The 24,316-nt window shown below is 38.8% G+C and overlaps 1 protein-coding gene across 3 annotated transcripts in view; it reads left to right on the plus strand.

Moving 5' to 3' along the window:
* Positions 1–24,316, plus strand: part of VWA8 (von Willebrand factor A domain containing 8) — a 364,890-nt gene that overhangs the window by 102,759 nt on the left and 237,815 nt on the right. For all 3 annotated transcript variants that reach the window (XM_079902720.1, XM_079902719.1, XM_079902721.1), the window contains 2 exons: positions 5,560–5,720; positions 10,113–10,226. In XM_079902720.1, the coding sequence (XP_079758846.1) occupies positions 5,560–5,720; positions 10,113–10,226 (275 nt within the window). The remainder of the gene's footprint in view (positions 1–5,559; positions 5,721–10,112; positions 10,227–24,316) is intronic.

Raw genomic sequence — 24,316 nt, forward strand, 5'->3', positions numbered from 1 at the left:
AAAGGGAGTCTCCAACTGCTAGGTTGGAAAAGGGGAGCCATACATACTGGTTGTCTTTCTCGTCATCTTTATTAGTAAATATTTACTTATTTGAATGAGGCAAGTATTGTAGACATTGTGTGAATTAACAAGATATGAATGTACTTTGGAATCATCCATCACTACAAAATGAAGTAGTGCTTTTTTATATCTTGTACAGAATGGTGATTCAGGATGTGTTGGTATGAGAGTGAGGAATTTTCTCTGTCAAAATAAAAAAAAAAAAAAAAGAAATGTTACCAGTTGCTAGCCTCATCTCCTTAGGAGTTCGAACGTCTTATGCCAGAGACACAATCCTCATCTCCTCTTCTTGGGCCCACGCAAAAGGAGCTGAGTTGTGTTAGAAAACCATCTGTTTTCAGTCTGAAGCTGGGATTTTCAAAGTTAACCCCCAATCATTTCTTTAACAATATGGTTTCAGTGGGATACCTTCTTCATGTTACCTCCTTTCTGAATATCAATAGAAATGCTTAAAGGAAATAAGGCCTACTCTTCCCTTTTTTTTCCTTCTTTTTTTTTCACCTTTTAATTTATACTACTTTGTTATACATTTTATTAATATATATCTTCCTGCAATCTCATAATTCCTATCAGAATAAGGAAGGAGTATAAATAAATGAGACAAAGTTTCACATTAAGTTAATGTCTCCTTTTTAAAGCTGCGCTTCCCACCTGGGAGTCATTTAAGATATCACCTATGTAATGTTTAATAAAAAATAGGTGGTAAGCCCCACCTTGGATCTGCTGAATCCAAATCTTCAGGATGATAAGGCCTAAGCTTCTATCAATATATTTTCCAGAATTTCCTCCAGCTGTTTCTGATACATATCTTTGACTTAGAACCACTGTGCTAAAGCATGTTTTCTGTTTGTTTTATGCTCTAGGACAATATGTAATGTCACTCTATCCTGACTGTTTTTCTGGAATAATTAATACCAAGAGTTTTCTTTAAATTTACCTGTTTTTATATTAATTTTTTAAAGGTTTATATATGTATCTATATGTATATTTGATTTTTTTCATAATTCAATTATGAAAATGAAACATTTATTTTGAGTTGTCCTATTTTTCTTGCAAGAGTGATCCATTTCCAGTTCTGTAGCATAGGCATGAGTGTGAATAAGCTCATTTTCACCATGAACCATCTCAGTAAACACTGATGATGATGATAGATTTAGTCTTACATGCTCATATAAATTGCATAGAATTTAAAGTTCATAGTTGAAAAATGAGATAACATTGATGAGTGAAGCCAAATTTTGATAATGTGTCAAAGTCGGATCTTTAGGGCTATGTTGCTGAGTTTTGTCAATGAAAAAAATGAATCAGTAGTCAATCTAAGGAAGAAACGGAAAATTTTACTCGAGCCAACGTGAGGATTATAACCCAGGAGACAGTCTCTTAGAGAGCTCTGAGAACTGTTCCGAAGAGGTAAAGGGAGAGGTCAGTGTGTGTGTCATTTTTGCCGAAGGGGACACTTGCAGTCAAGCACACATCTCAGTAGAAGGTCACTGCTAGTCATGAGGAACAGACATCTTAGTTAATAGTTTTAGTGTTTTTCTAAGTACGGAGAAATGCAAGAATCCAGGTTCATAAAAAATTTCTTCTGAAAATATCTAACCACCTGAAGGCCAGGTGTGTCAGTTTCCCCAGAGCACAAAGTGCCGTATCCTGACCTTCACCCTGTAGGTCAGCGGCTGCAGTGATTACTGACTTGATTCTTGTAGGACTGGATGGTGGGTATCCTGACCTTCACCCTGAATTCCTTTTAGGGTGTATTGTAGGTCAGCGGCTGCAGTGATTACTGACTTGATTCTTGTAGAACTGGATGGTGGGCAACATTCTTTATTTTACAATCCCTTCCCTTTTAGTCTTAATTTTGACCAAGGTTTGGGAGGCATTATGTGACCAGTTTGTCCCATGGCAATAGGAATACTCATTCTCAGGTCAGGAAAGGATTTCGTTCACAGGTCACTCAATGTGCTATAGCTGGACTAGGCCCTGTTAGCAGTTGCCAAAAGCCTCTGAACCACCTAGCTTGCTAGTCAGTTTTGGTCTAGGAAAAGGTCGTCCTTTTGTTACTTCTTCCCATACTAGAGTTACACTATTACAATCATTGATATATAGAACTGTATTGATAGAACTATATATTTGATCAATCATTTCAAGGCACCTAATCATCATTAATTTTATCTGAGGCTCAGTCACACCTTTGGTAATGCAGGAAACAGTAATCTTGTAAAATAGAATATAAGAAACATAGATGGTAACATTAATAAGTAAGTATTTAAGTTCTTAAACTTCCATTAGGTGCCGCCCAGTATCTCCCCAGTCATCTGATCAGTCTGTTCTGCACCAATCACTGTCTTTAAGGAAAATGATATATTGGCTTTGTACATGAAGTTCACCAGAGATGTTTGCACATACAAGGCGAGTGGTGGGTCACTGTGACCCCCTCACTGGATTTAGAAAGGAATGCTGTCTTCTAAGGAGTTACATGGTTGGCCCCAGAAGAAGAAAAATTGATCTTTATGATTAAGTAGGCCTTCCTGCCATTGGGGAGGTCTGGTTAATACATAAAGCAGATGCAAAATGCACACTAGAGGGGAGGGAGGAGGCCCAAACGGGCAGAGAAAAAAATTACGTTTAAATTTTTCTTGTCTTGCCTTAAAATGTGAATTTTTATTTTATTTTTTAAATTTATTTATTTATAAATTTATTTATTTTTGGCTGCTTTGGGTCTTCGTTGCTGTGTGTGGGCTTTCTCTAGTTGCGGCGAGCGGGGGCTACTCTTCGTTGTGGTGTGCGGGCTTCTCATCGTGGTAACTTCTCTTGTTGCAGAGCGTGGGCTCTAGGCGCATGGACTTCAGTAACTGTGGTACGCGGGCTCAGTAGTTGTGGCTCACGGGCTCTAGAGCACAGGCTCAGTAGTTGTGGTGCATGGGCTTAGTAGCTCCGAGGCATGTGGGATCTTCCCGGACCAGGGCTTGAACCCATGTCCCCTGCATTGGCAGTGGGATTCTTAACCACTGCACCAACAGGGAAGTCCCTGAATTTTTATTTCATCAGTTTGAATATTATTGTTTCTCAAGTGTCATTATGATTCAATATAAGCCTATTTCTGCTTCCTAAGTCAGTACTTTTTTGATAGTGAGAAAATTGAAATGATCAAGACTTACATTTTAATCTTGATTTCAGTACAGATTTGTTGCCACTGTGGATATAAACAAATTCATTCACTTTCCATCTTCTTAAGACTGGAGTTCGGTATCAAAGAATTTACAAAAGCCTTTACATTTTTGGATAAAATTGACTAAATGTTTAACTTTTGTTTGATATAAGTTCTACAGAATTTATCTGAAGTTGATAACACAAAAGAAACTATTATCTTCAACATTAACACATGTAAGAAAAAGTTATTCATATTATTAGCACCAAAATTTTTTACAGTAAGTAGATGTTTATATGCTACTATTAATAGCTTGCTTAAACCTGTTACACTGTTTTAGCACTAGTACATTGTGTATGTGCTTTTAAAAATTGCACAACATTGTAAATCAACTGTACTCCAATAAAAATTAATTTTAAAAAATTGCTTGTAAGTGCTATTGTTTGTCAATTCCTGTACCTCATCTGATGGCTCTCCTCCTCAGTTTCCTCCATTTTGAAGCCTCTTTATTTTATTTTATTTTTTAATTTTTTTTTAAATTCTTTATTGGGGTATAATTGCTTTACAATGGTGTGTTAGTTTCTGCTTTATAACAAAGTGAATCAGTTATACATATACATATGTTCCCATATCTCTTCCCTCTTGCGTCTCCCTCCCTCCAACCCTCCCTATCCCACCCCTCCAGGCGGTCACAAAGCACGGAGCCAATATCCCTGTGCCATGCGGCTGCTTGCCACTAGCTATCTACCTTATGTTTGTTAGTGTATATATGTCCATGCCTCTCTCTCGCCCTGTCACAGCTCACCCTTCTGGGTGAAGTCTGGGATCCTGATTCCTCCAGCTCCGTTTTTCGTTCTCAAGATTGCTTTGGCTATTCGGGGTCTTTTGTGTTTCCATACAAATTGTGAAATTTTTTGTTCTAGTTCTGTGAAAAATGCCACTGGTAGTTTGATAGGGATTGCATTGAATCTGTAGATTGCTTTGGGTAGTATCGTCATTTTCACAATGTTGATTCTTCCAATCCAAGAATATGGTATATCTCTCCATCTATTTGTATCATCTTTAATTTCTTTCATCAGTGTCTTATAATTTTCTGCTTACAGGTCTTTTGTCTCCTTAGGTAGGTTTATTCCTAGGTATTTTATTCTTTTTGTTGCAGTGGTAAATGGAAGTGTTTTCTTGATTTTACTTTCCGATTTTTCATCATTAGTGTATAGGAATGCAAGAGATTTCTGTGCATTAATTTTGTATCCTGCAACTTTACCAAATTCATTGATTAGCTCTAGTAGTTTTCTGGTAGCATCTTTAGGATTCTCTATGTATAGTATCATGTCATCTGAAAACAGTGACAGCTTTACTTCTTCTTTTCTGATTTGGATTCCTTTTATATCTTTTTATTCTCTGATTGCTGTGGCTAAAACTTCCAAAACTATATTGAATAAGAGTGGCGAGACTGAACATAGATGCAAAAATCCTCAACAAAATACTAGCAAACAGAATCCAACAGCACATTAAAAGGATCATACACCATGATCAAGTGGGGTTTATTTATTAATGCAAGGATTCTTCAATATACGCAAATCAATCAATGTGATAAACCATATTAACAAATTGAAGGAGAAAAACCATATGATCATCTCAATAGATGCAGAGAAAGCTTTTGACAAAATTCAACACCCATTTATGATAAAAACCCTGCAGAAAGTAGGCATAGAGGGAACTTAACATAATAAAGGCCATATATGACAAACCCACAGCCACCATCATCCTCAATGGTGAAAAACTGAAAGCATTTCCACTAAGATCAGGAACAAGACAAGGTTGCCCACTCTCAAGCCTCTTTAAATGAATAACTGTGGTGATTCCTAGCATGGCTTTTCGGGAGAACTCAGCTGCAAGAAAATGCACATCATTGATAAGCATCTCCTCCCAGTGAGTTTGTATGGCCTCTAGTTCTTAAAAAGGAAGCCATATATTTTGGCCCTTTCAGGGGTAAAGCCGGTTGAGTTAAATTCCATTGAAGTTGGGTAGAAATTACTGCTGTCATCTGTGTAGATACCAAGTGAACATTTTAAAAGAGGGGGAAAATACTAAATAAAATAGAGAAGAAAAACAAAACAGAACAAAACCCGGACTATATATATTGTGTGGCTGAGTAATAGGAAAAAAATTCAAATGACCAAGAAAAGCTTCTGAATATCTTTCTCTTTGGATTGGAGAAGATGACTCCCCAGTTGTTGTATGGAATGTTATATTCAGAGAGAGGTAACTCTATAGCTAAAGAAACTATCCTCCATGTCTTAAAAATTAATTCTGCATTTTCTTTGGTGGGTGTTGGGGATTGGTTTCAGGATATGACAGCGCGTGAGTTGCTACAGCAGAGATACACGCTTCCAAATGGAGACACTGCCTGGCGGTCCTCACCCCTTGTAAATGCCGCTCTGGAAGGGAAGCTGGTCCTCTTGGATGGCATTCACAGAGTCAATGCTGGTACATTCGCTGTATTACAAAGGTCTGTATGAGTCACACACACAAAAACACACCTCGTAAGCAGCAGACGTGGAACTTTCTCAATCTTCTAATTTAAACTGGGTTACATAGTCCCTGAGGAATTTATAATTCTATATCCAAGTAGAACAGCAGATATTTTTATTGTTTTAAGCACAGTAGAGTAAAACTTCAAATAATGAACATTTGGGGAAAAGCCACCACCATAGCAAAATTCTGTGTGTAAGAGCTGAAAAAAGAAAACTTTTAAGTAGTAATTTTGAAACTTTATATAGGTTGATGGATATATGCAATGTCATACAGCTGAAGTTTCTGCAGTATGTCAAAGCTTCACTGTTCACAAACTCCTTTTCAATCCTAAATCTAAATTATTGGTGATACTGTCAGCATTTTTCTTTTTTGAGAAAGAAAGTATAGTTCCTTATATAAAATGTATAATAGCTCTTTGATTATATTTTCTATAGGCTAAAGTTCACTTTGTGTTTACAAACTTGAACATTTGTGTCACTGTTGTTTTCTTATTTCAGTTTAGGTGGGGCAAATATCCACACATTCCTAGCTAACTTCTCTTTAATGTTAAGACTTCCTGTGTAACTTTCATGGAAACTATTCCCATCTTGTGTCACTTCGGGAGATTAGTGATACCATTTTTGTTTGTTTGTTACATCTTGATTCTATCACTTGTAGACATTGTTTTTAACTTTTAAATCTAAATTTTAACTTATTGGGAAATTTCAAATAAGTGAAATAATCTAGTTCCCCAACTAACCATTCAAAAGTTTTTTTGTGCTTGACAAGATGCAAATAGTGAGTGTAATTAAGGATTCTAAGAACACTGCATTAATCTCGATTCAATCTGAGAGCACTTAAAAGTAATAACCACAAACTTCCAGTGATTTACCATAAACATTCTATAGATTTACAGTATTTTTCTCCTCTAAACAGGCAAATACAAACACAAACAAAATAATACCTACTGCCTCCTTTTACTGGCTATCTCTTGCCTGTTAGGCCAAGTAGTGGTAATAGCAGCAGCAGCTACCATTAATTGAGTACTTTCTCTACACCAGGCATTGTGCTAAGCCAGTGTTTCTCAGATGCGCAACCGTGGAATCTCCTTGTGGGAATGAGGCTTAAAAATTACTGATGCCTGGGCTCCACCTCCTCAAATTCTGATGTAATTGATCCAGGATGAGGCCTGGACATTGGCATTTTTAACTGCGTTCCAGTAGATTCTAATCTGCAGCTAAGATCGAGAACAACTATGTTAAGCATGTGCCTTACATTAGCTGTTCAATTTTCACAGCAATACTGTGAGGTTGGTATTATTGCCCTAGTTTTATAAAAGATAAAATTTAAACAGGCGGGGGCTTCCCTTGTGGCACAGTGGTTGAGAGTCCGCCTGCTGATGCAGGGGACACGGGTTCGTGCCCTGGTCCGGGAAGATCCCACATGCTGCGGAGCCTGCGCGTCCGGAGCCTGTGCTCTGCAACGGGAGAGGCCACAACAGTGAGAGGCCCGCGTACCGCAAAAAAAAAAAAAATTTAAACAGGCGGATTAGTTCTTCCCCTTCCCAGTCCATTCAGCTAATAAGATACGGGGCTGGGACTTGAACCCAGGTCTGAGTGACTCCACTGCCCATGCTCTTAGCCTCTGCATTATGCAGTCTCTCCTCTTCTCAGTGCTCACCGAGCTGAGGTCTGTGGGGCGACTGTACCATGGGCATCAGGAAACTTTAGTGGTTGGTTTAAGACCTAGAACAGCAGGTTTCAACCTCTGCAACATCTGGAAGACAATGCTGTTTGTGCTGTGGATGGCTAGGTCCCATCATAGTTGGTATATGAAATAGCATTAGTTATTTCATTGTAAAGATTATAGATATTTTAAATCCTGTAATTGTAAAGATAGAAATATTTTGATAATACTACGCCTTAAAGAGTTATGTTAGACTCAAGTGAATATGTACCAGCTGCCTTGTTCATTAATATTTACCTCATGGTTATCCTGAGTCAGTCATTCAGCTGTTTCTCTTTTTGTTTTTTTAGTTGTTTTACAATGTTGTGTTAGTTTTTTTATTTTTTAAACATCTTTATTAGAGTATAATTGCTTTACAATGGTGTGTTAGTTTCTGCTTTATAACAGAGTAAATCAGCCATAGATATACATATATCCCCACATCTCCTCCCTCTTGTGTCTCCCTCCCACCCTCCCTATCCCACCCCTCTAGGTGGACACAAAGCACCAAGCTGATCTCCTTGTGCTATGCGGCTGCTTCCCACTAGCTATCTATTTTACGTTTGGTAGTGTATATATGTCAAGGCCACTCTCTCACTTCATCCCAGCTTACCCCTCCCCCTCCCTGTGTCCTTGAGTCCATTCTCTACGTCTCCGTCTTTATTCCTGTCTTGACCTTAGGTTCTTCATAACGTTTTTTTTGTTGTTTTTTTTAGATTCCATATATATGTGTTAGCGTACACTATTTGTTTTTCTCTTTCTGAATTACTTCACTCTGTATGACAGTCTCTGGGTCCATCCACCTCACTACAAATAACTCAATTTCGTTTCTTTTTATGGCTGAGGAATATTCCATTGTATATATGTGCCACATCTTCTTTATCCATTCATCTGTCGATGGACACTTAGGCTGCTTCCATGCCCTGGCTATTGTAAACAGAGCTGCAGTGAACATTGTGGTACATGACTCTTTTTGGATTATAGTTTTCTCAGGGTATATGCCCAGTAGTGGGATTGCTGGGTCGTATGGTAGTTCTCTTCGCAGTTTTTTAAGGAACCTCCGTAATGTTCTCCATAGTGGCTGTATCAATTTACATTCTCACCAACAGTGCAAGAGTGTTCCCTTTTCTCCACATCCTCTCCAGCATTTATTTTTTGTAGATTTTTTGATGATGGCCATTTGACTGGTGTGAGGTGATATCTCATTGTAGTTTTTTTTTGCATTTCTCTAATGATTAGTGATGTTGAGCATCCTTTCATGTGTTTGTATGACACATGAATCTGTATATCTTCTTTGGAGAAATGTCTATTTAGATCTTCTGCCCATTTTTGGATTGGGTTATTTGATTTTTTGATATTGAGCTGTATGAGCTGCTTGTAAATTTTGGAGATTAATCCTTTGTCAGTTGCTTCATTTGCAAATATTTTCTCCCATTCTGAGGGTTGTCTTTTCGTCTTGATTATGGTTTCCTTTGCTGTGCAAAAGTTTTTAAGTTTCATTAGGTCCCATTTGTTTACTTTTGTTTTTAGTTTCCATTTCTCTAGGAGGTGGGTCAAAAAGGATCTTGCTGTGATTTATGTCATATAGTGTTGTGCCTATGTTTTCCTCTATAAGGTTTATAGTGTCTGGACTTACATTTAGGTCTTTAATCCATTTTGAGTTTATTTTTGTGTATGGTGTTAGGGAGTGTTCTAATTTCATTCTTTTAAATGTAGCTGTCCAGTTTTCCCAGCACCACTTATTGAAGATGCTGTGTTTTCTCCATTGTATATTCTTACCTCCTTTATCAAAGATAAGATGACCATATGTGCGTGGGTTTATCTCTGGGCTCTCCATCCTGTTCCATTGACCTATATTTCTGTTTTTGTGCCAGTTCCATACTGTCTTGATTACTGTAGCTTTGTAGTATAGTCTGAAGTCCAGGAGCCTGATTCCTCCAGCTCTGTTTTTCTTTCTCAAGATTGCTTCGGCTATTTGGGGTCCTTTGTGTTTCCATGCAAATTGTGCAATTTTTTGTTCTAGTTCTGTGAAAAATGCCACTGGTAGTTTGATAGGGATTGCATTGAATCTGTAGACTGCTTTGGGTAGTATCGTCATTTTCACAATGTTGATTCTTCCAATCCAAGAACATGGTATATCTCTCCATGTGTTGGTATCAACTTTAATTTCTTTCATCAATATCTTGTAGTTTTCTGCGTACAGGTCTTTTGTCTCCTTAGGTAGGTTTATTCCTAGGTATTTTATTCTTTTTGTTGCAGTGGTAAATGGGAGTGTTTCCTTAATTTCTCTTTCAGATTTTTCATCATCAGTGTATAGGAATGCAAGATTTCTGTGCATTAATTTTGTATCCTGCTACTTTACCAATAAGCTGTTTCTTTTCATTTCCTTCCTTCTTCCCGTTTCTAGCTCCTCCTCCTCCTCCTCCCTATTCACATCTAGTAACCATGACTACTGTCCTCCAGTACAGAAACCAACAGTTTTTGCCAAGTATAACAGCACTAGCCAACTTAAAATTTCGAAAGGTGCATTTAACAAAATTGCTAGACTCAATTGCCAGTAATAATACATATGACTAAAATATTAACTGACTGATGCTACCTCTAATAACTTCAGTGTTCAAAACTGATTAATTTGTTTGCTGACCTTCCCCTATCCCATTAGATTGATCCATGACCGAGAGCTAAGCCTCTATGATGGCTCTAGGCTGCTGAGAGAAGACCGGTATATGCGTTTAAAGGAGGAGCTGCAAATGTCTGATGAGCAGCTACAGAAGAGGTAATTTGGGATATAGTACTCTTATTCTTATTGTCAAATGTACCTTTTTAAAAATTATTCTTCTAAACCTAGGGTGAATCCAAGATATCTTTGAACAGCTTAATAATTTGATGTCCTAGACAAGATCATGTTGTGGCACTTTTTAATGCTTGAGTTTGCTATCCGAGATGTACTCTGTACTTTCAGCCTTACTTTTACATAAGGGGTTAAACATTTTATAAGAGCATTAGTTTTAAGAAGATAATCCCTCTTCTGCTGTCTGGACCAATTCAATTTTGGCCCTAAACTTTGTATCACTTCAGAAAAAAAAAAAGGGAGCCTCACAGTTAATTGGGCCTACCATCCTGGGAAGTGATCAATGATTTCTGGGGTTTGTCACCTGTTGCAAGATTACCCTTTGTGCCTTATTTTAACATTCCTTCCGGAGCTGTAACAACCAAATTCAATGTATGAGATTGGATTGGATCCTGGATCAGGAGATGAAATGAAAACAGCTGTAAAAGACATTTTAGGACAATTGAGAAAGCGTAAATGATATTGAATTAATATTAATTTTCTTAGGTACCATAATGGTACTGTGTTTATGAGGGGGTTGACCTAAAACAAATAGACTCAAATTGTTTCTCCAGCAAAAATGTGTTTATTCAAGATCAACAAAGAACTGCAGTTTAGGATCGCTAACCATGGCAAGCCACGTGCAAGTCCTTATGCAACAAGAAGAGGAGGAAGGACTCTTCTAAAAGGGAAAACGGAAGTCAGGAGAGCTATAGTGAACAAAGAATCCATTGGAGGAATTGAGAGTTCAAAGTGTAGTGACTTTACATTGGCTGAGTCCTGCTAGTCTCTCATTGGCTGAGCTCTTGCCAGGCAAGAAAAGGAAGTTTTTCTTCTTCCTGTTGGGCTCTGCTATTGTCACAGGGCGTGGGAGCTCCCACTTCTGGCCTTCCGACTACTTAATTGAGGTTTCTGTCTATTGATTTTTTTGCAAGGAGAATATTTCTATTCCTAGGAGCTGTATGCTGAAATATTTAACGGATAAAATGAAAAGATTTCTACAACTTACTTCCAAATGTTTCAGGGAAAAAAAAGACATGATGAATGGTAACAAATACACACACCACAAAGAGCAAGGGAGAGTGAGAACACAAAGTGGTAAAATCTTAACAACTGGTGAAATCTAGGTGAAGGATATATGGGTGTTCATATTCTATTCTTTCAAATTTTCTATGGGTTTGAAAAATTTCAAATTAAGAAGTTAAAAAGAAAGTATTTCTTTGAGCTGCACACTATACTTTCCTTTAGAGGAGGTTTAGCAATTATAAGTAATTTTCTGTCTCATCACATTTCCATGGATATTTTCATGTAATTAGAGATTGTTACTTTGGGGAATTCCTATTTACTTAATTGAATCTTATTTGATTGTAGCTCCCCCTTCCCCAAAAGGGCTTGCTGCCATATTTAAAACAATAAAATCCTACAAATGATAATTACATATATTTCTTATTGTGATTATGTTTTAAGGAGAATTTTTAAAACTTTCCTTGGAATTTTTTTCTAGAGTGGAAATATTAAATCTTACTATCTCTGTATAAGTTGTTTAAAAATTCACTTGATTACACAGCTATTTATGCTTCTGAGGTGCCTATCATCAGATTCCTCTACCCCAGTAGGTGGTTTGGTTGAGTGTTTAGGGAAGCAAATAATAAGGATTCCTCTCATATCATACCTGGGAATTATAACATTCAGCTACTGCACATTATTTACATCACGCATCAGGGAACAGTTGTATTTTCAAGGAGATGAATCGAAGTAATTGGGCACTAACTATCAGCAAGACTGCCCATTGGTTTCCCTTAGGGCTTAGGGAGCGGTGTCTTCTAGCCAAATGTCCAGGAAATGACAACCGTTTCCTATGAAAAGAACCCAAGTTCTCCCTAATGGTCATAAGCAGTTTTACAAATGAAAACACTTTCAGGAACAAAGTGGCCCTTAGCTTCACGTTCAGGATTTGGCTCAGACTGGTTAGTAGTCCTTCCTTCTCGAAGTGGCCTGTCTTCATCGCTACTGATTCTCATCACTCCCATGAATAGAAACCCAGCTCAGTTCTGTCTCAGAAGTCACTCTGAATAGGTGGAGACAGATCAGAGTGCTGCTTAGTTTCCTTCGCTTATTTTTAAATTTTTATTTGAGTTTTTGTTTTTTTAAACAATTGTTAAATATGCCTGAAATTTGATCCAGATAGTTTTCAAGGCTTTTAATGAAAGATGCCAGTTCTCTGTTATCTGTCCTGGGACACTTTCCTGTTTCCTGTTCCTCAGAGGCTACCACTTTCAACTCTGAGCTGTTTCTTTTGATATTTACCTCCATATCACTAAACAATATACTTTCATTGACATTTTTTGATTCACTTTTCAGTGTCAGGCATTGTCTATTGATTTCCTACTATGGAAAATTACAGTTTAGCTCTCTTTCACCATTCCTCTGCCCACTACACATACATACTTCCTATCTCCCATTTTTCCTAAATATTAGGTAATCATTTTGTTTAGAACTTCATTCAGTATTTGCATTATTATCATGGCACAAGGACTGTACACAGCTGAACCATTCAGTAAACTACAGTTGTTTTTCTTTTCTTATATGCGTTTTGTTTTTCCTGAAGTTAGTAATTGCCTGCATATGAAGAGAGGTAGATATAGAAATAAACAATTAAAATGCAACCTTTAAATGTTACAATAAAGATCTCTACATAATGTTGTGGGAACACAGATGAGGAAGTGACCCGCTTTTCTTTTTTTCTTGTTACCTCACAGAGATTTATAGTGAAGCCAGGTCCTTTAAAAAGTTGGCAAATGTAAACAGGTAGTTTATACTTTATTTGAACCAAAAAAACAAGCTTTACAAATTGGCTTGAATTTTTATTTTTTTTTTACAGCTTTATTGGAGTATAATTGCTTTACAATGGTGTGTTAGTTTCTGCTTTAAACAAAGTGAATCAGTTATACCTATACATATGTTCCCATATCTCTTCCCTCTTGCGTCTCCCTCCCTCCGACCCTCCCTATCCCATCCCTCTAGGTGGTCACAAAGCACCTAGCTGATCTCCCTGTGCTATGCGGGTGCTTCCCACTAGCTATCTATTTTACGTTTGGTAGTGTATATATGTCCATGCCACTCTCTCACTTTGTCACAGCTTACCCTTCCCCCTCCCCATATCCTCAAGTCCATTCTCTAGTAGATCTGTGTCTTTATTCCCGTCTTGCCCCTAGGTTCTTCATGACATATTTTTTCCTTAAATTCCATATATATGTGGTAGCGAACGGTATTTGTCTTTCTCTTTCTGACTTACTTCACTCTGTATGACAGACTCTAAGTCCATCCACCTCATGACAAATAGCTCAATTTCGTTTCTTTTTATGGCTGAGTAATATTCCATTGTATATATGTGTCACATCTTCTTTATCCATTCATCCGATGATGGACACTTAGGTTGTTTCCAACTCCTGGCTATTGTAAATAGAGCTGCAATAAACATTTTGGTACATGACTCTTTTTGAATTATGGTTTTCTCAGGGTATATGCCCAGTAGTGGGATTGCTGGGTCATATTTGTAGTTTTTTAAGGAACCTCCATACTGTTCTCCATAGTGGCTGTATCAATTTACATTCCCACCAACAGTGCAAGAGTGTTCCCTTTTCTCCACACCCTCTCCAGCATTTATTGTTTCTAGATTTTTTTGATGATGGCCATTCTGACTGGTGTGAGATGATATCTCATTGTAGTTTTGATTTGCATTTCTCTAATGATTAATGATGTTGAGAATTCTTTCATGTGTTTGTTGGCACTCTGTATATCTTCTTTGGGGAAATGTCTATTTAGGTCTTCTGCCCATTTTTGGATTGGGTTGTTTGTTTTTTTGTTATTGAGCTGCATGAGCTGCTTATAAATTTTGGAGATTAATCCTTTGTCAGTTGCTTCATTTGCAAATATTTTCTCCCATTCTGAGGGTTGTCTTTTGGTCTTGTTTATGGTTTCCTTTGCTGTGCAAAAGCTTTGAAGTTTCATTAGGTCCCATTTGTTTATTTTTGTTTTTATTTCCATTTCTCTAGGAGGTGTGTCAAAAAGGAATTTGCTGTGATTTATGTCATAGAGTGTTCTGTCTATGTTTTCCTCTAAGAGTTTGATAGTTTCTGGCCTTACATTTAGGTCTTTAATCCATTTTGAGCTTATTTTTGTGTATGGTGTTAGGGAGTGATCTAATCTCATACTTTTACATGTACCTGTCCAGTTTCCCAGCACCACTTATTGAAGAGGCTGTCCTTTCTCCACTGTACATTCCTGCCTTCTTTATCAAAGATAAAGTGACCATATGTGTGTGTGTTTATCTCTGGGCTTTCTACACTGTTCCATTGATCTATCTTCCTGTTTTTGTGCCAGTACCATACTGTCTTGATTACTGTAGCTTTGTAGTATAGTGTGAAGTCTGGGATCCTGATTCCTCCAGTTCCGTTTTTCGTTCTCAAGATTGCTTTGGCTATTCGGGGTCTTTTGTGTTTCCATACAAATTGTGCAATTTTTTGTTCTAGTTCTGTGAAAAATGCCACTGGTAGTTTGATAGGGATTGCATTGAATCTAGATTGCTTTGGGTAGTAGAGTCATTTTCACAATGTTGATTCTTCCAATCCAAGAACATGGTATATCTCTCCATCTATTTGTATCATCTTTAATTTCTTTCATCAGTGTCTTATAATTTTCTGCATACATGTCTTTTGTCTCCTTAGGTAGGTTTATTCCTAGATATTTTATTCTTTTTGTTGCAATGGTAAGTGGGAGTGTTTTCTTGATTTCACTTTCAGATTTTTCATCATTAGTGTATAGGAATGCCAGAGATTTCTGTCCATTTACTTTGTATCCTGCTACTTTACCAAATTCATTGATGAGCTCTGGTATTTTTCGGTAGCATCTTTAGGATTCTTTGTGTATAGTATCATGTCATCTGCAAACAGTGACAGCTTTACATCTTTTCCAATTTGGATTCCTTTTATTTCCTTTTCTTCTCTGATTGCTGTGGCTAAAACTTCCAAAATTATGTTGAATAAGAGTGGTGAGAGTGGGCAACCTTGTCGTGTTCCTGATCTTAGTGGAAATGGTTTCAGTTTTTCACCATTGAGGACGATGTTGGCTGTGGGTTTGTCATATATGATCTTTATTATATTGAGGAAAGTTCCCTCTATGCCTACTTTCTGGAGGGGTTTTTTCATAAATGCGTGTTGAACTTTGTCGAACGCTTTCTCTGAAACTATTGAGATGACCATATGGTTTTTCTCCTTCAGTTTGTTAAAATGGTGTATCACATTGATTGATTTGCGTATATTGAAGAATCCTTGCATTCCTGAAATATACCCCACTTGATCATGGTGTATGATCCTTTTAATGTGCTGCTGGATTCTGTTTGCTAGTATTTTGTTGAGGATTTTTGCATCTATGTTCATCAGTGATATTGGCCTGTAGTTTTCTTACTTTGTGACATCTTTGTCCAGTTTTGTTATCAGGGTGATGGTGGCCTCGTAGAATGAGTTTGGCAGTGTTCCTCCCTCTTCTGTATTTTGGAAGAGTTTGAGAAGGATAGGTGATAGCTCTTCTCTAAATGTTTGATAGAATTCGCCTGTGAAGCCATCTGGTTCTGGTCTTTTGTTTGTTGGAAGATTTTTATTCACCATTTCAATTTCAGTGCTTGTGATTGGTCTATTCATATTTTCTGTTTCTTCCTGATTCAGTCTTGGCAGGTTGTGCATTTCTAAGAATTTGTCCATTTCTTCCAGGTTGTCCATTTTATTGGCATAGAGTTGCTTGTAGTAATCTCTCATGATCTTTTGTATATCTGCAGTGTCAGTTGTTACTTCTCCTTTTTCATTTCTAATTCTATTGATTTGAGTCTTCTCCCTTTTTTCTTGATGTGTCTGGCTAATGCTTTATCAATTTTACTTATCTTCTCAAAGAACCAGCTTTTAGCTTTATTGATCTTTGCTATTGTTTCCTTCATTTCTTTTTCATTTACTTCTGATCTGATCTTTATGATTTCTTTCCTACTGCTAACTTTGGGGTATTTTTTTCTTCTTTCTCTAGTTGTTTTAGGTGCAAGGTTAGGTTGTTTTTTCGAGATGTTTCCTGTTTCTTAAGGTAGGATTGTATTGCTATAAACTTCCTTCTTGGAACTGCTTTTGCTGCATCCCATAGGTTTTGGGTCGTCATGTTTTCATTGTCATTTGTTTCTAGGTATTTTTTGATTTCTTCTTTGATTTCTTCAGTGATCTCTTAGTTATTTAGTAGTGTGTTGTTTAGCCTCCATGTGTTTGTATTTTTTACAGATTTTTCATGTAATTGATGTCTAGTCTCATAGCCTTGTGGTCAGAAAGATACTTGATACAATTTCAATTTTCTGAAATTTACCAAGGCTTGATTTGTGACGCAAGATATGGTGTATCTTGGAGAATGTTCCATGAGCACTTGAGAAGAAAGTGTATTCTGTTGTTTTTGGATGGAATGTCCTATAAAAATCAATTAAGTCCATCTTGTTTAATGTGTCATTTAAACCCTTTGTTTCCTTATTTATTTTCATTTTGGATGATCTGTCCATGGGTGAAAGTGGGGTGTTAAAGTCCCCTACTATGAATGTGTTACTGTCGATTTCCCCTTTTATGGCTATTAGTATTTGCCTTATGTATTGAGGTGCTCCTATGTTGGGTTCATAAATATTTACAGTTGTTATATCTTCTTCTTGGATCGATCCCTTGATCATTATGTAGCTTCCATCTTTGTCTCTTCTAATAGTCTTTATTTTAAAGTCTATTTTGTCTGATATGAGAATTGCTACTCTGGCTTTCTTTTGGTTTCCATTTGCATGGAATATCTTTTTCCATCCCCTCACTTTCAGTCTGTATGTGTCTCAGGTCTGAAGTGGGTCTCTTGTAGACAGCGTATATATGGGTCTTGTTTCTGTATCCATTCAGCCAGTCTATGTCTTTTGGTGGGAGCATTTAATCCATTTACATTTAAGGTAACTATCGATATGTATGTTCCTATTCCCATTTTCTTAATTGTTTTGGGTTTGTTATTGTAGTTCTTTTCCTTCTCTTGTGTTTCTTCCCCAGAGAAGATCCTTTAGCATTTGTTGTAAAGCTGGTTTGGTGGTGCTGAACTCTCTCAGCTTTTGCTTGTCTGTAAAGCTTTTAATTTCGCCATCAAATCTGAATGAGATTCTTGCTGGGTAGAGTAATCTTGGTTGTAGGGTTTTCTCCTTCATCACTTTAAATATGTCCTGCCAGTCCCTTCTGGCTTGCAGAGTTTCTGCTGAAAGATCAGCTGTTAACCTTATGGGGATTCCCTTGTGTGCTATTTGTTGTTTTTCTCTTGCTGCTTTTAATATGTTTTCTTTGTATTTAATTTTTGACAGTTTGATTAATATGTGTCTTGGAGTGTTTCTTGTTGGATTTATCCTGTATGGGACTCTCTGTGCTTCCTGGACTTGATTAACTATTTCCTTTCCCATATTAGGGAAGTTTTCAATTATAATCTCTTCAAATATTTTCTCAGTCCCTTTCTTTTTCTCTTCTTTTCTGGAACCCCTATAATTCAAATGTTGGTGCGTTTAATGTTGTCCCAGAGGTCTCTGACACTGTCCTCAGTTCTTTTCATTCTTTTTTCTTTATTCTGCTCTGCAGTAGTTATTTCCACTATTTTATCTTCCAGGTCACTTATCCGTTCTTCTGCCTCAGTTATTCTGCTATTGATCCCTTCTAGAGTATTTTTAATTTCATTTTTGTGTTGTTCATCGTTGCTTGTTTCATCTTTAGTTCCTCTAGGTCCTTGTTAAATGTTTCTTGCATTTTCTCTATTCTATTTCCAGGATTTTGGATCATCTTTACTATCATTATTCTGAATTCTTTTTCAGGTAGACTGCCTATTTCCTCTTCATTTGTTAGGTCTGGTGGGTTTTTATCTTGCTCCTTTATCTGCTGTGTGTTTTTCTGTCTTCTCATTTTGCTTATCTTACTGTGTTTGGGGTCTCCTTTTTGCAGGCTGCACGTTTGTAGCTCCCGTTGTTTTTGGTGTCTGTCCCCAGTGTCTAAAGTTGGTTCAGAGGGTTGTGTAGGCTTCCTGGTGGAGGGGACTGGTGCCTGTGTTCTGGTGGATGAGGCTGGATCTTGTCTTTCTGGTGGGCAGGTCCACCACGTCTGGTGGTGTGTTTTGGGGTGTCTGTGGACTTATTATGATTTTAGGTAGCCTCTCTGCTAATGGGTGGGGTTGTGTTCCTGTCGTGCTAGTTGTTTGCCATAGGGTGTCCAGCACTGTAGCTTGCTGGTCGTTGAGTGAAGCTGGGTGTTGGTGTGAGATGGAGATCTCTGGGAGATTTTCGCTGTTTGATATTACGTGGAGCTGGGAGGTCTCTTGTGGACCAGTGTCCTGAAGTTGGCTCTCCCACCCCAGAGGCAAAGCACTGACTCCTGGCTGCAGCACCAAGAGCCTTTCATCCACATGGCTCAGAATAAAAGGGAGTACAAGTAGAAAGAAAGAAAGAAAAAGGATAAAAGAAAATAAAATAAAGTAAGGTAAACTAAAATAGTTATTAAAATAAAAAAATAATTATTAAGAAAAAAAATTTCTTTTAAATAAAAAAAAAACAAAAACAGACAGATAGAACCCTAGGACAAATGGTGAAAGCAAAGCTATACAGACAAAATCTCACACAGAAGCATACAGATACACACTCACAAAAAGAGGAAAAGGGGAAGAAAGTATAAATCTTGCTCTCAAAGTCCACCTCCTCAATTTGGGATGATTCGTTGTCTATTCAGGTATTCCACAGATGCAGGGTACATCAAGTTGATTGTGGAGATTTAATCCGCTGCTCCTGAGGCTGCTGGGAGAGATTTCCCTTTCTCTTCTTTGTTCATACAGCTCCTGGGGTTCAGCTTTGGATTTGGCCCCACCTCTGCGTGTAGGTCGCTGGAGGGCGTCTGTTTTTCGCTCAGACAGGACGGGGTTAAAGGAGCCGCTGATTCGGGGACTCCGGCTCAGTCAGGCCGGGGGGGAGGGAGGGGCACGGAGTGCGGGGCGAGCCTGCGGCAGCAGAGGCCAGCACGACATTGCACCAGCCTGAGGCCCGCCGTGCGTTCTCCCGGGGAAGTTGTCCCTGGATCCCGGGACCCTGGCAGTGGCGGGCTGCACAGGCTCCCTGGAAGGGAGGTGTGGAGAGTGACCTGTGCGCGCACATAGCCTTCTTGGTGGCGGCAGCGGCAGCCTTAGTGTCTCATGCCTGTCTCTGGGGTCCGCGCTGTTAGCCGCGGCTCGCGCCCGTCTCTGGAGCTCCTTTAAGCAGCGCTCTTAATCCCCGCTCCTCACGCACCAGGAAACAAAGAGCTTGAATTTTTTTTTTAAGACAACTAGTAAGTATTCAGCTATCGTACAGGTACTTTGTGTGTGTGTGTGTGTGTGTGTTTATTGAAATATAGTTGATTTACAATTTTAGTTTCAGGTGTACAGCATGGTAATTCAATATTTTTATAGATTATACTCCATTCCAAGTTATTATAAATTGTTGGCTATATTGCCTGTGCTGTACAATATATCCTTGTATTTTATTTTATACATAGTAGTTTGTACATCTTAATCTTCTATCCCCGTCTTGCTCCTCCCCGCTACCTCTGCCCACTGGTAACCAATAGTTTCATCTCTGTCTGTGAGTCTGTTTTTGTTTATTTGTTTGGTTTTTTTATTTTGTATTTTTTTGGTTTTTTTAGATTCCATATATAAGTGAAAACATACAGTATTTGTCTTTCTTTGCCTGACTTATTTCACTTAGCATAATATTCTCTAGGTTCATTTACGTTGCTGCAAATGGCAGTATTTCATTCTTTTTTGTTGTTGTTGTTATAATTATGTATTATTGTTACCTTTCACCAACTTGTTTTGCAGACTAATTTTTTTTAACATCTTTATTGGAGTATAATTGCTTTACAATGGTGTGTTAGTTTCTGTTTATAACAAAGTGAATCCGTTATACATATACATATGTCCCCATATCTCTCCCTCTTGCATCTCCCTCCCTCCCACCCTCCCTATCCAACCCCTCTAGGTGGTCACAAAGCACCGTGCTGATCTCCCTGTGCTGTGCGGCTGCTTCCCACTAGCTATCTACTTTACATTAGGTAGTGTATATATGTCCATGCCACTCTCTCACTTTGTCCCAGCTTACCCTTACCCCACCCCGTATCACCGAGTCCATTCTCTAGTAGGTCTGTGTCTTTATTCCCGTCTTGCCCCTAGGTTCTTCATGACCATTTTTTTTTTTTTTACATTCCATATATATGTGCTAGCATACGGTATTTGCTTTTCTCTTTCTGACTTACTTCACTCTGTATGACAGACTCTAGGTCCATCCACCTCATTATATATAACTCAATTTCGTTTCTTTTTATGGCTGAGTAATATTCCATTGTATATATGTGCCACATCTTCTTTATCCATTCATCTGTTGATGGACACTTAGGCTGCTTCCATGTCCTGGCTATTGTAAATAGAGCTGCAGTGAATATTGGGGAACATGACTCTTTTTGAAATGTGGTTTTCTCAGGGTATATGCCCAGTAGTGGGATTGCTGGGACATACAGTAGTCCTATTTTTAGTTTTTTAAGGAACCTCCATACTGTTCTCCATAGTAGCTGTATCAATTTTCATTCCCACCAACAGTGCAAGAGGGTTCCCTTTTATCCACACCCTCCCTCTCCAGCATTTATTGTTTGTAGATTTTTTTGATGATGGCCATTCTGACTGGTGTGAAGTGATACCTCACTGTAGTTTTTGTTGTTGTTGTTGTTTTTGCAGTACGTGGGCCTCCCACTGCTGTGGCCTCTCCCGCTGCGGAGCAACAGGCTCCAGACGCGCAGGCCCAGCGGCCATGGCTCACGGGCACAGCCGCTCCGCGGCATGCGGGATCCTCCCGGACCGGGGCACGAACCCCTGTCCCCTGCATCAGCAGGCGGACTCCCAACCACTGTGCCACCAGGGAAACCCCTCACTGTAGTTTTGATTTGCATTTCTCTAATGATAGTGATGTTGAGCATCCTTTCCTGTGTTCCTGGCAATCTATATCTTCTTTGGAGAAATGTCTATTTAGGTCTTCTGCCCATTTTTGGATTGGGTTGTTTGTTTTTTGATATTGAGCTGCGTGAGCTGCTTGTAAATTTTGGAGATTAATCCTTTTTCAGTTGCTTCATTTGCAAGTATTTTCTGCCATTCTGAGGATTGTCTTTTCTTCTTGGTTATAGTTTCCTTTGCTGTGAAAAAGCTGTTAAGTTTCATTAGGTCCCATTTGTTTATTTTTGTTTTTAGTTTCCATTTCTCTAGGAGGTGGGCCAAAAAGGATCTTGCTGTGATTTATGTCATAGAGTGTTCTGCCTATGTTTTCCTCTACAAGGTTAATAGTGTCTGGCCTTACATTTAGGTCTTTAATACATTTTGAGTTTATTTTTGTGTATGGTGTTAGGGAGTGTTCTAATTTCATTCTTTTACATGTAGCTGTCCAGTTTTCCCAGCAGCACTTATTGAAGAGGCTGTCTTTTCTCCACTGTATATTCTTTCCTCCTTTATCAAAGATAAGGTAACCATATGTACGTGGGTTTATCTCTGGGCTTTCTATCCTGTTCCATTGACCTATATTTCTGTTTTTGTGCTGGTACCATTCCGTCTTGATTACTGTAGCTTTGTAGTATAGTCTGAAGTCCAGGAGCCTGATTCCTCCAGCTGCATTTTTCTTTTTCAAGATTTCTTTGGCTATTTGGGGTCTTTTGTGTTTCCATACAAGTTGTCAAATTTATTGTTTTAGTTCTCTGAAAAATGCCACTGGTAGTTTGATAGGGATTGCATTGAATCTGTAGATTGCATTGGGTAGTATAGTCATTTTCACAATGTTGATTCTTCCAATCCAAGAAAATGGTACATCTCTTCATCTGTTTGTGTCATCTTTGATTTCTTTCATCAGTGTGATAGTTTTCTGAGTATGGGTGTTTTGTCTCAATAGGTAAGTTTATTCCTAGGTATTTTATTCTTTTTGTTGCAATGGTGAATGGGATTGTTTCCTTAATTTCTCTTTCAGATTTATCATCACTAGTGTATAGTAATGCAAGACATTTCTGTGCATTAATTTTGTATCCTGCTACTTTACCAAATTCATTGATTAGCTGTAGTTTTCTGGTAGCATCTTTAGGATTCCCTATGTATAGTATCATGTCGTCTGTAAACAGTGACAGCTTTACTTCTTGTTTTCTGATTTGGATTCTTTTTATTTCTTTTCCTTCTCTGATTGCTGTTGCTATAATTTCCAAAACTATGTTGAATGATAGTGATGAGAGTAGACAACCTTGTCTTCTTCCTGATCTTAGAGGAAATGGTTTCAGTTTTTCACCATTGAGAATGATGTTGGCTGTGGGATTGTCATGTATCGCCTTCATTATGTTGAGGTTTCCACCCAGACAGACAGGGTTAAAGGAGTAGCTGATTAGGGTTCTCTGGCTCACTGAGGCCTTGGGGAGGTAGGGGTATAGCACGCAGGACGAGCCTGCGGCGGCAGAGGCCGGCTTGACATTGCACCAGCCTGAGGCGCCGTGCGTTCTCCTGGAAGTTGTTCCTGGATCACGGGACCCTGGCAGTGGTGGGCTGCACAGGCTCCCACGTGCTGAGGTGTGGACAGTGACCTGTGCTTGCACACAGGATTCTTGGTGGCTGCAGCAGCAGTGTTAGCATCTCATGCCCGTCTCTGGTGTCTACGTTGATAGCCGTGGCTTGCGCCCATCTCTGGAGCTCGTTTATTAGGTGCTCTGAATCCCCTCTTCTCGCGCACCCTGAAACAGTGGTCTCTTGCCTCTTAGGTAGTTCCAGACTTTTTCCCAGACTCCCTCCCGGCTAGCTGTGGTGCACTAGCTCCCTTCAGGCTGTGTTCACGCAGCCAACCCCAGTCCTCTTCCTGGGATCTGACTTCCGAAGCCCGAGCCTCAGCTCCCAGCCCCTTCCTGTCCCGGCGGGTGAGCAGAGAAACCTCTTGGGCTGGTGAGTGCTGGTCGCCACCGATCCTCTGTGCGGGAATCTCTCCGTTTTGCCCTCTGCACCCCTGTTGCTGCGCTCTCCTCCGTGGCTCCGAAGCTTCCCCCCCGCCACCCCTCCGTCTCCGCCAGCGAAGGGGCTTCCTAGTGTGTAGAAACCTTTCCTCCTTCACAGCTCCCTCCCAGAGGTGCAGGTCCTGTCCCTATTCTTTTGTCTCTCTCTCTTTTTTGTTTTTCTTTTGCCCTACACAGGTACATGGGGGAGTTTCTTGCCTTTTGGGAGGTCTGAGGTCTTCTGCCAGCGTTCAGTAGGTGTTCTGTAGGAGTTGTTCCACATGTACCTGTATTTCTGATGTAATTGTGGAGAGGAAGATGATCTCCAAGTCTTACTCCTCTGCCATCTTGAAGGTCTCTCCTGCCACTCCCTTCTTGTCTGCAAAGTTTCTACAGAAAAATCTCGTGATAGCCGTAGGGGGGTTCCCTTATATGTGACTCTTTTTCTCTTGCTGAGTTTAGAATTCTGTCTTTAACTTTTGGAATTTTAATTATGATATGTCTGGATGTGAGTCTTTTGGGGTTCATCTTGTTTGGGACTCTCTAGGCTTCCTATACCTGGATGTCTGTTTCCTTCTTCAGGTTCAGGAATTTTTCAGCCATAATTTTATCAAATACATTTTTCACCCTTTTCTCTCCCTTCTTCTTCTGGGTTGCCCATAATATGAATATTAGTATACTTCATGTTGTCCAAGAGGTCCCTTAAACTATTCTTATTTAAATTTTTAAAAATTTTTGTTTCTCTGATTGGGTGATTTCTGTTATTCTGTCTTTAAGATCACTTATGCATTCTTCTGTATCACATAGTCTGCCATTAATTCCTTCTAGTGTATTTTTCATTTCAGCTATTGCATTCTTCAGCTCTGATTGGTTCTTTTTTATATTTTCCAATTCCTTACTAAAATCATTACTGTGTTCATCTATTCTTTTGCTTAGTTC

This window comes from Stenella coeruleoalba (assembly GCF_951394435.1).
Source record: "Stenella coeruleoalba genome assembly, chromosome: 18".
Taxonomy (NCBI): Eukaryota; Metazoa; Chordata; class Mammalia; order Artiodactyla; family Delphinidae; genus Stenella; species Stenella coeruleoalba.